Source organism: Centropristis striata, chromosome 2, assembly GCF_030273125.1.
Source record: "Centropristis striata isolate RG_2023a ecotype Rhode Island chromosome 2, C.striata_1.0, whole genome shotgun sequence".
In the NCBI taxonomy this organism is placed as follows: Eukaryota; Metazoa; Chordata; class Actinopteri; order Perciformes; family Serranidae; genus Centropristis; species Centropristis striata.
Window position 1 is genome coordinate 33,426,357 of NC_081518.1, and position 16,078 is coordinate 33,442,434.

The following is a 16,078-nucleotide window of genomic DNA, read 5'->3' on the forward strand; positions in this document are numbered from 1 at the left end:
TTTCATTTAAACCATACTGGGCATGTTTTAATTTCGGGTATTCAGACTGTGTACTAACTAACTGCTTAGGAAACAATGGAGATAATGAGTCCAGTGTGATTCTCCCCAGGCTGTTGGAATAAGAAGCAGCGAATAATGCAGCTTAAGAAAACACAGCACTTACTTTGATGATGTGCATGCTTTGTTAAAGGTGAGCGCAGCAGCCAGCGTGGTGAGTCAGGCTCTGGGAGATCTCCTGCAGCATGTTCGTCAGTACACCTCAAGAGGAGAGCCCATCGGGCGCTATGACCAGGCCACAGACACCATCATGACCGTCACTGAGAGCATCTTCAGCTCCATGGGAGATGCAGGTAAGGCTGATTTAAAAAAAAAAAAATTTAAAAAAAAGTAGTTTTGACTGTGCATCCACATCCAGCCTTTGTGGGAACATTTTCCAATAAGGTTAATGTTCTGAAACACAAAAAAGGCTCAAACAATAAATGGAATAACTGCACTTTTGTTTGTGATTAAGTAATTATGTACAGCACTTAGGTCAGGCAACAGGTTAATGAATTGCCCTTTAACTGAAAATGTGTTTAATATAAAAGACAATCATGGTTTAAGCTTTCATAAGCAGGAAAGTGCAGCCCACAGCCAATTATTTCAGTGTGGTGTAGTTTTTATTAGCCATGAAAGCAGCACTAGGCTCTAGGGATGGCAAGGTCGGTCTTTGATCAGTCAGTCCATCACTTTTCTCCACATGGAATTTCATCTACAGCTTTGGTATGGATTGCCATTACATGCTGTACAGAGGATGGTGCCTAATGACTTTGTTGAACCTCTGACTTTTCTATAACACATGTGAAATGTTTGAGCAACTGTTGGGTGGAAATCTGGTGCCCCTTTCCCCCCTCAGGGTTAATTTTCACTTATCCTTTATTATCTGAAGCCATCATCAGCTCAGAATTTTAATTGGTTTGACACTTCCATTTCTAACCAAATGGCTGCAAAACTACAGATGCCCCTTAACAATTCAATGGCAACACAACTAGTGTGGTGTTTTTTGTTTAATATCCTGCAAGCTGTTTTAGTTTTCGAACTTTATCTGTTCATACCGGTGGCAGTTGGTTGTGAGCCATATGGCCCTAAAAGATTATCACGATATTTCAGGATATTTTTGCAATAATGATTTTCTTGACAGTATAACACAATATGTAGGAGTTGCCAAATACAAAAAAAATAACTCTTGACTCTTGCAAAACGGAAGAATTAAAAAATACTAAAAAATAATACAGCAAATGTCAGTGGTGGAATGTAACGAAGTACATTTACTTGAGTACAGTTTCAGCACTTTCTGCGTATTTCCATTTATGTAACTTTATACTTCTACTCCACTAAATTTTAAAGGAAAGTACTCTACTTCATTTATCTTATAACTCTAGTTACTTTTCACATCAAGATTTAACATTTTTATAAATTAAACCACGTAAAAGTATATTAAGTAGATAACCTTACCTTGACGACAGTAAAATGCTGCTTTCATAAATGCATCAAAAATAATTATCCAACAATATACTATAGACTATATATAACAATTTGAGTGCGGTCATTCTGCATAATGAGTAATTTTACTTTAGCTACTTTAAACATTTTGTTGCTGGTGCTTTTGTACTTTTACTTCAGTAAGTTTTGAATGCAATGATTTGACGTCACTACGTCAAGACGTAGGAATGTTGCCATTACCGTTGCCATTTTTAATAAATCATATAAAAATCTACTGGTATTATCATGAATGATACACTATGGCACACCCCTATTGGTTGCATTTTACACATTTTGTAACCAAAACCTACCAGACCTGACAAAAAAACTAAATCTACCTAACACCCTCCCAAAAACCAACCTACCCTGTCATGCTACTCAATGCAATACAGCACAATTTTGACATAGTATAGTATAAAAGTATAAATTGTGACTACATTTGACGTCTTAGCCAAATATCTTGTTTTATATAAATGATGAAACCATAGATTAACTATATATTATCTCCGCTTCAAAACTTGCTTTCCACAGCTCTAAAGTTCCTGCTTTCTGAGTAGACGTCTTTCTGCATATCAGTTCATGCTTCATCCAATCTTCTCCTCAGAGAGACTGTCATGATGGTGGGTTTGAATGGACTGCTGTCAGCCCCTGTGAAGCCACAGAGAAAAGCTGACAGTGATGTCAGCAAGTCTGACAGCAGAGAGAGACAGATGAATAGAAAGAGATTCACAGAGAATGTCCCGGGCCAGCGGTCAGCTCAGTTGAATTGATTGGCTTGATAGACAAGTAGAATCACTGTTTGGTCTGCTGAGTCCTGAATACGTGCAGCTGGTTGGAGAATACCGCCTTTGAAGCGGTGTCAGATATGTCTGGTTATGTCACACCTGGAGAGAGAAGCTGAGTGAATCCTTCTGTAGTGTAGTGTTGGCATATCAGCTGATGCATTCACATGAATTATCGCCTGATATCTTGTGTGGTGTGCCAGTTCTACTCTGACAGAGAATATAGACAACAATCCTTTTCTCATCTCTTTTATCTCTTGTCATTTGTCGATTCTAACAATATTCTCGGAGGGAGCTGTTGCATGGAAGTGTGTCTTCACAAGTCACCTACAGGTGCTAGAACATTACAAACAGCTGTGTGAGAGATCAGTGGTGGCCCTAGGAAAGATTCCAAGGGGCCCCTCAAACCTGCGTTCATCACCATAATGTGATTAATAATCTGTAATACTTTAGCTTTGCCATATAAATCCATTATTGCATTTAATATTCTAATAATAATAATACATTTTATTTATAGGTGCCTTTCTTATACTGAAGGTCACCGTACAGTGACAACAAAACACAACAACAACTAAATAATAATTGAACAATTAAGTCAACAGAATGGGGATGTAATATGACATTTTTAGGTACAATGTGCCAGTTTAAACAGATGGATTTTGAGCTGGATTTTGAACAGTGAAAGAGAGTCAATGTTCCTGTGGTCAGTCGGGAGGGAGGGAGTTCCTGAGGCGTGGAGCAGAGTGGTTGAAGGCGATTGACCCCATGGTGGTCAGACGGGCTGGTGGGACGGTGAGGTGGATGGATGAGGAGAACCTGAGGGAGCAGGTGGGAGTGTTGACTTGCAGGAGTTCAGTCCGTTACGGAGGAGTAAGGTGGTAGATGGCCTTGAAGGTCAGAAGCAGGATTTTGTAGTCTGTGCGGTATCTGACAGGAAGTCAGTGAAGTCGCTGTAGTCCTGGAGTGATCTGACAGGTGGAGGGAGTTCTGGTGAAGATCTGGGCTACAGCCTTCTAAACCAGTTGGAGTTTGTGGATGGATTTTTGAAGCAGACTAAAGAGCAGGAAGTTGCAGTAATCGAGGTGAGATGTGACCAAAGAATGAACAAGGACGGCAGAGATGTTGGGTGTGAGGGACTGACAGAGGCGGTTAATGTTGTGAAGATGGAAGAAAGCAGACCGGGTGATGTTAGTGATGTTGACATGAGAAGTGCTGTCAAGGATGTCACCCAAACTCTTAACTCAAGGAGAGGGAGAAACAATGGAATTGTCAATGTTGATATTAAAAGTTTTTGATATTATTACTAAGTCATACAATGTATTATTTAATATTGTTGTAATATACCACTCAAATATACGTATATACTAGCCTACATTATATGTTGTACTTATTGTTATATTTTGTCTCATCCTTCATTATATTACGATGGACCATATTGCATTATATTATGTTAATGCACTGCAAAAAAAGAAAAGTTGGGTTAACTCAAAATTTCAAGGCAAGTTGTACAATTAAACTAAATATTTTAAGTTTTGTTTTTGAGTTTGCTCAACTCTGAATTCAGATTTTTGTCAACTCAACTGTAAGTTGTACTAACTTATAATTTTACATTGTAGTAACTTTTAATACTTACTTCTGCTAACTTCTGCAATGTGCTGAATTGGCATGATTGTAACGCCGCTATTAAATGTCAGCTAATGTTGCAACCACAATTTTGAGTTAGCATTGATACGCTAATGGCTACTCTTGTAGCTGTAACAAGCAGCGCCACTAGCATCAGTTAGCCGCTAGCTTTCGCTGATGACCGAAATTCACCGCTTTCCTGCATTTCATAACAAAGAAATAAGAGCAAGCAGAACTATTGTCCCTTGTTGTGAACCCCAACTTAAAGATATAAGTAACAACAACTCACAAACTTGTTTTCGAGCAGACAACTGGCTTCCTTTGTTGTGCTAAGTACCATTATAAATATCCTTTATTTGTCTACACTGTTTACATTGAGGAGCACCTTCGTTAGGTAACAATATTCACTGGCAAAGCCTCAGGCTTTAGCTAGCTTATTGTTACTTGTTAGATTTTTTAGTGAAACAACAAGTGACTCAGTCACAGCCAGCAAACCTGATGCTGCCAGTAGACCGAGCTGCCCCTGGACAGCTTCCAGTGGATCCTCTGCTCCCGGCTAGCAGACCCGTTAATATGCCCGCTGGCTATTTAAGGCTAGATTACATAACAACATGCAGTTATTTACTCTTATGCCCAATCGTCATGGCTGGCTCCGCTTACCACTCTTCATTTTCCTTCATTACTCTCAGTTCAATCTTTGAGAATAATATTACAGGGAGTAATGTTTGAGTTGCAGCAGAATGACATGGGGCTCCTTTAGGGAGGTTTACTACTGAGATTCCATTGCAAATCGTTGAAAGGGTTGCAGTCACATTTTGAGACATTTTTGTAGGAGTTACGGTTATTAACCCTGGGGGCCTAAATGGGCTGGGGCCGCAATTAGCTGCCTGCCTTTCCCGTTCACAAGCTGCCCCTCTGCAAGACATTCAGACACACTGTGAAAGATTTAACTTCATGTTCACTATTGTTTGTAACTTGAAGCACTCTCAATATGAGTCAACCATCAATCCTTTTTGCAAGGATGCTTTGGTTTTCTCTCAATTAAGTCATACCAGTTTGTTGAAATATTTATCTGCTCCACTAAGGTTTGCCAACATTGCATCATTATCTCTAACAAGCACAAAAATGCACGGTTGGATTATTATGGCAATGGTTAAATAATTTAAAATGTTTTATTTTGATCCAAATTTTTCATTTTCATGACTATAAACTCAGGAGGATTTTCATCAAAAAGATAGACTATGTAAAACTTTACTGTAACATGCACAATTTCTTATTAGTATGACTCATCAGTTAATCCACTTCTCTACACTTTTTTTCTTCTCTCTTCCTTTCGCCCCCACACTTCCTCTGTTATCTCTGATCACAGGAGAGATGGTTCGTCAGGCTCGGGTGTTGGCCCAGGCCACCTCAGACCTGGTGAACGCCATGAGGTCTGATGCTGAAGCCGAGATCGACGTTGACAATTCTAAGAAGTTGCTGGCAGCTGCTAAATTGCTGGCTGATGCCACTGCAAGGATGGTGGAGGCAGCAAAGGTAAGTATCATGTGACACACAAATATGTAATATTTAGTGTGTTTGTTTTATGAAACATTGCATTAATATCTTAATTTTTGTCAACAAATAGTTTACTGAACTCAGGCTACTGTAAAAAAAAAAAAGCTTTTCGTCCAGTTCACCCACAGTGAACTGTTGGGCAACACTCTAAAGTGGGCAAAAACCATGCATTTTGTCTCGTACAGCAAAAAGTTCTATTTTCTCCTATTGTATTATGTATAATATTTCTGCATACTGGGGCAGTGGGACTGCGAAAATTGGACATGACTGGAAAACTTGTGAGTCTTGTGGAATCAATAAGCCAATTTTATGTGTAATGACGTTAGTCCACATAGCAGCATTCCATTGTAGTGACAAACTTGACTGTACTTTATAAAATGACCTGTTGTGACCATAGACTGTATAAAATAGGCTTTGACCTCTAAGATGACAGCCTCATGAAATTTTACAACCATGCATACCCAGCTTGTGGGGCATTCAGAGTGTGTATGGCTTTCCTAAGTGTACCTATTTTTTAAATTTATGTTTATTACAGATTTATGACTAGATAAAGCTGATGCTGAGCAGTATCATAGATTAATCTTCAGGTTGCCAGCTTTCAGATGATTTACAGCGATTCTACGTGGCATCCACTGCTAACCTGTTATCTCCCCTTAAAGACCCCCTGTCCCCACCCTGAAAAAAGACTGAAATGGGTCTATGGTAGGGAGGGTAGCAGTGGAACAGATTAATCACAGTAGTTGTCTTTTTTTCAAATACCAGATAAGAAATCTACAGGGTTGGCGTTTATTCACTTGGACATTCAGTGTGACCTTTTCAATGACAGCAGAAGGGAAGGAAAGTGGGCCAGCGGCCCTAAGAGATTTGTGTGTGCATTTGCGTGTATGTGTGTGTCTTTTGCACACATACATACACACATACACAAAGGATGACAGGTTTGGGAAGGGATTCTGCTTAGTCTTGTTGGTTAGATACTACTTTATTAATAAAATATGGCCTTTAAAACTTTCTTCAATGAAAAATGAAGAATTGGAAATAGACAGATGTTTAATTCTGAAATAACCGAATACCAAGGTGTGCTGTTTTGAAAAAGGATTTATAATGTATTTTTTAAAATTATTTTTGATGGTTAAGTCTGTGATCATGGTTATGCCAGTCCACAAACTGAATATAGATGTCTTGGTTGTGAAATAGAAAATGTGTTGTCATCCCAGTTAAAACACTTTGTGAGTTTTAATTATGTATTTATTACTGTAGCAGCTGGTTTGATGTAGGGTTGATGTACTTGCTTTTAGTGTGAGTGGGGCAGCACATATTTGGCATTTGCAACACTCCCAATGTCACTCTGACACTCTTTGGTTTTAGCTGTGTTTCTCTAATTGCTACAGAATTGCTACTAGGGTTTCTACAGTCCTTTGCTAGATACTGGAAGCAAGTTGGAGCTTTCTAAGGCACATTTTCTTCTCTTCTCTAATCTCAAATATATTAAACTTTTAATAAGATGGCCAAATAAAAGGGCTAGTGCCTTGCTGGTACTATGTACCATATTGAATATCCTGTGTTAACATGGTTGTGGACAGTTTGAATTAATTGGAACAAAACAATCCTTTTTAGTACATTGATTTCTACAAAGCCTGCTAATCTTTTGATTTAACAGCAATGTGTTTGGAAATGCAGTTATAAACCGCAGTGGCCAGCAATTTGCCTATGAAGACATCGGAGTGCAAAATACATAATCAAAAACTAAAAAAATATAGGGTAGAAATATTAGAATCCATACAGAGTTTAAACTTCCACTCCAGTTCTCCTCACTCCTCATGTGTAACATGATTAAGAGTAAGAGGACATCAAACTGTGTCTTCCCAGAATGCTGAGGGGCAAGCTTAGATTTACAACCCATTCCATCCTCCTCTATCCAAAATATTTATCTGCTATCTCTCTACATCAATCTCATTATCTGTCTTTAGAATCACACTGATATTAATAAGCCTCCACTTTCACCATGAAAATTAAATGACGCCCTCCAGCTGGTTTGATGGTGGAGTCTGATGCCAGACTTATCACCGTCGCAGCTGTACATTTATGTGTGTCGATGGAGGCTGAGACTTGAGCCAGCTGTTGCCTTGGTAACTGATTGATTGAGCGTGTGCACTTTAGTTTTTGGACTGTATGTTGCACAGCCGACAGTGTTTATGCTGTTATTTATAAAGCCCATGTCAGGTACTGAAGCTTATTATACATGCATTGTATCGCTGTAAAACAGAGTTCCCTCATCAAGAATTCTTGCATGTGATATTTTGTTGCTTCCTCTGGAAATCAGCACTTTTTAATAATTATGCAAATTGACTGTTGTATTTAAATGGTGTCAGCAGTTGCCAACAGGCAGATAACAGCTGCTAACACTGATATGGAGCTGGTCACTAGCATTTTGCTGTGATTAATGCACAATGACAAAAAGTCTAATGATGAAACAAAACATTTTTAACCCACCAAAATACTTGAAATTAACAGCAAAACCCTTGTATTTTTTAAAATGTACAATGTGGGATATCAGTGGCTGTGGTGATTAGGGCTGGGCGATTAATCAATTGTTACTGTCAATTATGATTTTGGCCTTCAACAATTTTGAGAAAAGATAATCAAGATAAAATCTTGTGTGATTAATCCAGTGCACCTTTCAACTACAGTGGTGCGCTAGTTACTGACTGGGATATGTTGAATATAGTTTACCAAAATGTTTTTAGTAGGTTGTGGCAATGCACAACAACACATTTGGCCTACTTTATTTTTATTTATTGTATATTGAATAGTTATATTTAGTAGTTTTCAGTAGTAGTTGTGGAAGAGCAATCACGTAAAACACATTTATTGTAGCTAACTTATATATAAGTTGGCTACAATAAATTAGTTTTATATATATATATTTGGTGTTTATATTTATAAATTCTATATTTTTATTTATCTATTTTTTATTTTTTTACACTTTTTAAAACTGTTTTTCCAGTTAAACTATATTTATAGTTTGACAATCAATGTTAAGACATTTTTTTTAGTTTCACAAGTTCAGTAAATGCATGATGTTTCCACATTCAGTAAGTAATTGTGTCTGCCAGTAGCATCTGTGGGCTTTAACATGACCTGACGCACACAGGTTTTCAGTGGCACGCACACACGTCTCTGTGTAGCTGCAGCTGAGTTTCTAATTAATGAACCTAATGGCAGCAGGCTTAGCTTTCTCTGCAACAGCAGGACACATGGAGGTGCCAAGTGATATTGGTTTCCACAGAACCCAGTTAACTTGCACTGCTGGATTCACAAACAGTAAGAAAAAAAGAGCTGCTCGCTAATATGAATACACAGCGTCTCTTGACATTTAGCTAACAACAAAGAAGTGATGCAGATGAGCTGCAGCTGAGTTTATGTGCAGTGATTGAAAACTGCAAATTTCAAAGGTCTGACTGGATATTTTAAGATGACTTGTATGCGTGGATGTTGTTGTGAGTAAGTCTACTGCTGCTGATAATGCTTTTAAAATGAAAGTAATGCAAAAAGAATCATCTTTATGAAGATTGTCAGGGAGTATTGTGAACAGATTATTCAGTTTTATTTCTTTTCCGAGCAATTTATCATCCAGCTCACCTGTCGTATTTGCGTGTGTTCGTGTGTGTGTGTGTGTTCGTGTGTGTGTGTTCGTGTGTGTGTGTTCGTGTGTGTGTGTGTTCGTGTGTGTGTGTTCGTGTGTGTGTGTTCGTGTGTGTGTGTTCGTGTGTGTTCTCAGGGTGCGGCAGCGTACCCAGAGAATGAGGACCAGCAGCAAAGACTGAGGGAGGCTGCAGAGGGGCTGCGTGTGGCCACCAACGCTGCTGCTCAGAATGCGATTAAGAAGAAGCTGATTAACAGACTGGAGGTCAGTATTGCCACCTTCACCTTTACCTTTGTTCCAAGAGAAACAGCTACTTTAGGAAGAGGAAACTTAAAACATGACGGAAACACAGCACGTAGAATATGTTGATTTCAACAGCATTCCTTTTAGAATTAAATGTCAGGGTTTGTTACTTCTTCTTTTATGGTTGTGAATGTTAAAATGAGAAATCTATCATCAAAATGGATCTAATGTGGCTCATTTGCCTCAGGGTTATTTGACTCACGGCTCAATTTCACTTCAAACTGAAATATTAAACTCATTAACAGCATTTGCTTCATGCTTAACAAGTCGGTTGTCTGTTGTGTGTATTGTACTTCATGATTATTAGTTGTAGCAGTATTCAGGCTTTTTTTAACTACATAATTTATTTATTTTGTATAAATAAGGTCTAAGACCTTAAACTGAACTTGAAAATCCAAGGCCCAGCACACTCAAATGCATGACAATATGCTATTGTTTAATGATTGATTCATGCAGCCTACATTGACAGAGATGCTGTTAGCTCGTCATGTTGTGGAGAGAAATTTTGGGATGTCAAATTGAGTTCCTTGATACCAAAAGCTTGAAAGGAAAATCTTTTAACAACAACATTCAAAAGCCCAAAGCTACTGTTTAACCATATTTTAAATGTGGATGTTTTTATGGGTCTTTGTATTCCTCAGAATGCGGCCAAGCAAGCTGCTGCTGCAGCCACGCAGACCATCGCTGCGGCTCAGAATGCTGCCGCCTCCAACAAGAACACTGCTGCTCACCAGCAGCTGGTGCAGAGCTGCAAGGTGACCATCACTGCTCTTTTACTTTTTGGTTTCATTTTACCGCCTTTAATTAAGTATTAAAAATGTTAACTTAATGTTTTATTGTGAGTATTCAAATTGCATGAGTGTTGATAATATAATAGAGGGATTTTATCCTGAGTTGTGAAGTTTCCTTGTTGACTGTGTTTAAACCTGTGTATATGCTTGTCTGTGTGTGTGTGTGTGTCTGTGTGTGTGTATAGGCAGTGGCAGACCACATCCCACAACTTGTCCAGGGGGTGCGTGGCAGTCAGGCCAAACCAGAGGACCTCAGTGCACAGCTGGCACTCATCATTGCCAGCCAGAACTTCTTACAGGTGCAGTACCACTAGACGATATCCAGAGAGGACAGTATCTGTATCTGTATCTGCTCAACTGACAAAATTATCTCTGAGTCTGTAATTGTGTAGAAGACCGTACACGACCCTGGTTTATTCAGAAACTCGCATACAATTGGGCAAATGTTTGAATTCCTAACCTAATATTCATCCTAAAGTCAATTTCCTTGCCCTTAAAGCATCATATTGTTTATGAAATATAATTTCGTCATCATATTGTACCTTAAATTCATGTTATTTTATCTTTAATTAAACTATGATTTAAGAACTGTCTGAATATTCTTCCCTTTAACTGGTAGATCTGTATTATAAATCCAAAAATTCTGTTATTGAATTTATTAAACCTTTTCACAGTAAAGATAATCAAAAAAATAACAATCTCTCTCCATTGCATTATTTGTGCGATCCTTTACAACGTACTGTCCATCCCAATTACACAAATGTCTTTACCATTTCTCACCTTTTCAGGAGAGGAGATTGTTAAAACTTTATGTCCACGCCCTCAAATGAAGTAACTTCAATCCTATCAGGAACCAGGCTGAACAAAGTATAAATAGTCTTTGTGCCATGTGGGGATCCATTGAAAATAGGCCTGTAACCTCTTTTTGATGCAAGCAGGCAGTTAAAGAAGCACTGGTGTGTTGGGATTTTGGGTTTAATGCCTCAGTTGCACTTACAGAGTTGATGGGAAAGCTCTATGTCTCCACAAATACCAACACATAATTTAACCTTTGTTCCTTGTTGTTGCCCGGAGCAACATTTCGTTTTCTAGACAGTTTATAGCAATATAGCATTTATTTGAACATTTTTTAAAGGTCAGAAATAGCTTTTTTTTGACGTCCCCCCTCATTTTCTCTGCTCTGCAGCCTGGTAGTAAGATGGTGACCTCGGCCAAGTCATCTGTTCCCACGGTGATGGATCAGGCTGCAGCCATGCAACTGGGTCAGTGTGCCAAGAACCTGGCCACCTGCCTGGCTGAGCTGAGGACGTCTGCACAGAAGGTAGAGCACAGACGCACAGGCACTAGCATATGTGGCAGTGCATGCAGCAAGGCACTACATTTAACATGCAAATACATGCAAAAACAAACCCAACATATTTACATCACTGCAGAGAGACACTTTGCCTGCCTTATGGTTAAAATCAATGCAAAATGTTACATTGTTGACAACTTAGTCCACACCAGATTGAGTTGTTTGAGTTTATTACTAGCAGAAGCTGACACCAAAATATATTTTTGTTTAAGAATCACTACTTGCAAGTGCAAAACACAAGTAACAACCCATGTAACTTTGTTAATTGTGTGTGACAGCTGACTTTCTTTGTTTTCTAGGCTCATGAAGCCTGCGGCCCCATGGAAATCGACTCAGCACTCACTGCCATCCAGACCTTGAGAAGTGAGCTGCAAGATGCCAAGCAGGCTGCTGTTAACACCCAACTCAAACCACTGCCTGGAGAATCGGTAAGAGCTGGGGTTTTTTAAGCCCATAAGATTGACCCGACATGAAAAATGGCAGGAGCATTAAGTTCAGTCAAGAAATGCATACAATATTGACCAGCAGCCTACTCATGCCTGAAGCAGGGTCGATTGGGTTTGCAGTCCATTATTTAGTTAATAACATATATATATATTTATATATTCCTCTGCTTTAGCTGGAGAAGTGTGCTCAGGATCTGGGCAGCACCTCCAAGTCAGTTGGATCCTCCATGGCTCAGCTGCTCACCTGTGCTGCACAAGGAAATGAACACTACACAGGTTGGTACTGCTGATTATTGACTTCTTTTAACAATATTTTAATCATAAACATAAAACTTTTGCTGTAAACATACACAACTCAACAGCTGAGGGAGCACTGACGACAATGTTAATAAAAGATCCATGAACTTATACGTTAAAGGGCTAAATGTGCAACAATTTGCTAACTTTTAAGTCTATCTTTCATTTCCCAGCATCTTTTGCTTTGCAGTATTTGTATGCCAAGCATCGTTCTATTTTTCACATGACCATGATATAATTGAACTACTTGAAATGTAATTGAATAGTCCAATCCAATAACTCAATGAATAACATCAAATTGTCAATTAAAATGTTTGCCCTGATCTCACATAGTGCTCTAAATTAGCTATGTTGTATGATGCAGTACGGTTATGCTCTGTTTTATTTACTTACCTGAGCTATTTTTGTTCTTTTCTGTTGTAAAATTGCATTTTCTAAGACTTTTCAATACCTTTTATATCATGTCCTTGGTTAAAATACAGCACTTTTTTGTGTGTGTGTTTTCCATAGTCCCTGAGGACTGCTGTAACCTGCTCTACTTTCCTTAAGTCTTGTTAACTGCTACATCTAATATGGCTTCATTTAATTTGTTATTAAATCGAACTGATGTGTTGTAAATGAGATGTCCAATTTCTCATGAGACATTTGTTGTTGGTTCCTACCTGCGAGGCAAACACCCACTGAGACAAAATTACATTTTGTCTGTTTCTCGTGGCAACACATTTGTCAGGACAGAGAAAATAATTTGTATTGAAATAGAATATTAGTCTTTAGGATTTTCAAATGAGTACATTATTGAGACATTATTGTGTCTAAAATTATCTACGATGTCTCTGAGATTCTCTCCTAAGAATACTCTGCATTACCTCTGATCCTGTGTGTAGGAATAGCTGCAAGAGAGACGGCTCAGGCCCTGAGAACACTGGCCCAGGCAGCCCGTGGCGTTGCAGCCTCCACCACAGACCCCAAAGCTGCTGCCGCCATGCTGGACTCAGCCCGTGATGTTATGGAGGGCTCGGCGCTTCTCATTCACGAGGCCAAGCAGGCCCTGATTTCCCCCGGAGACTCTGAGAGTCAGCAGCGCCTGGCACAGGTGAGATGTTTCAGGAGTCTTTTCTGCATGTCTGTCCTTTTTTTTTTTTTAAACTTAAATTTTATTTAAATTTTTGCAGCATATACAAACATATATATACAAATTCACATTTAGTCTGCTGTTTTTCATTTGTGACCTGCTTAATACAGCATTAAAGCATATACATCAAGTCAGATATGTATAGATGACATAGTTAAACCAAAGTAACACAAACAAACAATAAGTAATTAAATAATAAACTGTTAATGGAAATAAATCAAATTAAATTAAGTGAAATAAAGTAAAATAAAATAAAGGTAACATGAGATTATTGCAATAGTATGGCAGGTCTCCATCTGTTAACAAATATATCTTTTTGAAGCCTCAAGCAGTAAGTTATTTGTTCCATGTGATAAATTTCCCAGACCTTCTCAATCCACATATTGTATGCTGGAGGGTCGGGTTTTAACCATTTAACAGTGATACATTTAAGAGCTGAAATCAGTAATATTTGTAAAAGATATTTTTTCCCCCTTCCAGTTATGTAATTTGGTATGAGTCCAAACATTATCATCTTGGGATCTTTATTAAAACTTTTCTGGAATACATTTCCAAGTGCATCAAAAACCTTATCCCAGAATTTTTTCAGTTTAGGGCATGTCCAAAATATGTGTCTGCCCTTTTTAACACTACAGGGAACTCCTTGTGCTGCAGACTGGAAAGCTTAGTCAATACAATTCAATTCAATTCATCTTTATTTATAGAGCGCATTTCATGCACAAGGCAGACTCAATGTGCTTCACAATGGATATACATAATTACCGGTACAGTTAAAAAACAAAACAAAACAACAGAAAACAAACAAAAACAAACAATTAGAAAAAATCAATTACAAATTAATTGAAGAGTGCAGGTAGACAAGCTATGCCATATTCACCACATACACACTTACTTACTCACACATGTGCACCCACTCCCACAACCACACATGCACACACGCACACACACAGTTCAACCGAATGCTGTTGAAAAAAGCTTGGTTCTCTTTCATAATATTTCGTTCGATGTCTCACTATGGGATGCACGCCCCCGCTGCAGACCTCAGAAGCATTAATCTCAATACGCCAATCCTGATTGGCTGGTAAACGTGTCCGTCCGTCCGCCCGCGGTAGTCCCACCTCCTATAAGTACCGCCTGCGGACGGGAACACGTCATTCAAACACCTCTTCTCACCCGGAGCATATCTTGCGTCCAAGGCTGGCTAGCTTAACTGTCTGTAGACGGATCTTATTTAGCTTCTGTCGCCGGGCGCTAGCTAGTTTTTTGGACATTTATTTGCTTCGTCGATCATACCAGATCGATTTCAGTGCTTCCTAGCCCCACCACGGTTTGGTCAGCACTGTCCTCGGCGCCACACCAGGCAGCTCGAGTACCGAGTGTCGGCACACCAGCCGGTCCCTCGGTGCAATTAGCGTTAGCACACCAGCTAACCATCCTCGACTCCCTGCCTGCACACCAGCTCGCACGGAATGGAGGTGAATACCCCTCACACCAGAGGGCACGGAGACTCAGCGGCCCGCTCGTGCCGCTGTGGGAACAAGATTGCGAGCAGGGATCCACACCAGGTCTGCTCGGGCTGCCTAGGGCTGGAACACGCCCGGCTAGCTATCGACGTCCCCGGCTCGTGTCAACACTGCGCGGTGTTCACGGTCAAGAGTCTCCGCCGACGGCTAGCCCGCCAGGCTAGCTTGTCTGGATTCGACCCCTATCTCCCATCCGACGGCGCCGCCGGAGACGGAGAGGAGACGGGGGTCGCTGCGGTGGCGGTACCGGAGGCTTGTGCCAGCTGGGGCTCCCAGGCTGACCTCGCCACGGTCTCCCCGCAGGAGGAAGACGTCCTGGAATTGGACTATGGGGACGATGATGACTGCGCCTCTGAACTCCTCATATCAGAGGATGAAGAAGAGGACGACGTCTTCATCACTCCGGCCGGGGCTGCAAAGCCCGCGGTCTCCGTTGCCTTTCGGGATGGAGATGAGAGTAGCTTACCAGCCTCTCCCCTCCCCAGCTCGGACATGCTCGACGTGTGCAAACGCGCTGCTGCCCGGCTGGCCATCCCCTGGCCTGCTGTCGTAGCTGAGACCACCAGGTCCCGCTACGAGGGGAAGAAATTGCCCCTGGCCAGGAGCGCGACAAGGCAACTTCTCCCCGTCTTCCCAGAACTGCTGGATGAGGTGGCGCGCTCGTGGAAAGACCGCCCCTACAGCAGCAGGAGCCCGGTCCCCGGTGCCTCGTCCCTCGACTGTGAAGCGATGGAGAGCCTGGGCCTGCTCCGTATGCCTCCGATGGAGCCACTCGTCGCGGCGCACCTCCACCCGCGGCTGTCAGCGGTGTCCTCCCGGAGCCCCAGCCTGCCGTCTAAGTCGGACCGTTTTCAGTCAGCCCTGACTGAAAAGGCCTACAAGGCAGCTGCGCTTTCGGCCAGAGCGCTCAATGTCCTCTCCCTGCTCACGGCCTACCAGGCTGAGTTGTGTGAGGATTTTGTGCAGACTCAGGACCCGGCTGCGTGGGAGGAGATCCCGGTCATTACCGACCTGTGTCTCCGTGTCCAACGCTGCGCGGTCCAGGCCACGGGGAAAGCGATGGGGACCATGGTCCTGCAGGAACGGGCGCGGTGGCTCAACCTCGC

The 16,078-nt window shown here is 40.8% G+C and overlaps 1 protein-coding gene across 1 annotated transcript in view; it reads left to right on the plus strand.

Annotated features, from left to right (window-relative positions):
* The window catches only part of tln2a (talin 2a), a 124,740-nt gene that overhangs the window by 72,887 nt on the left and 35,775 nt on the right, over positions 1–16,078 (plus strand). Inside the window, exons 21-29 of the mRNA XM_059349220.1 lie at positions 191–350; positions 5,296–5,462; positions 9,262–9,390; positions 10,071–10,184; positions 10,406–10,519; positions 11,407–11,541; positions 11,874–12,002; positions 12,194–12,296; positions 13,202–13,410. Of these exons, the coding sequence (XP_059205203.1) occupies positions 191–350; positions 5,296–5,462; positions 9,262–9,390; positions 10,071–10,184; positions 10,406–10,519; positions 11,407–11,541; positions 11,874–12,002; positions 12,194–12,296; positions 13,202–13,410 (1,260 nt within the window). The remainder of the gene's footprint in view (positions 1–190; positions 351–5,295; positions 5,463–9,261; positions 9,391–10,070; positions 10,185–10,405; positions 10,520–11,406; positions 11,542–11,873; positions 12,003–12,193; positions 12,297–13,201; positions 13,411–16,078) is intronic.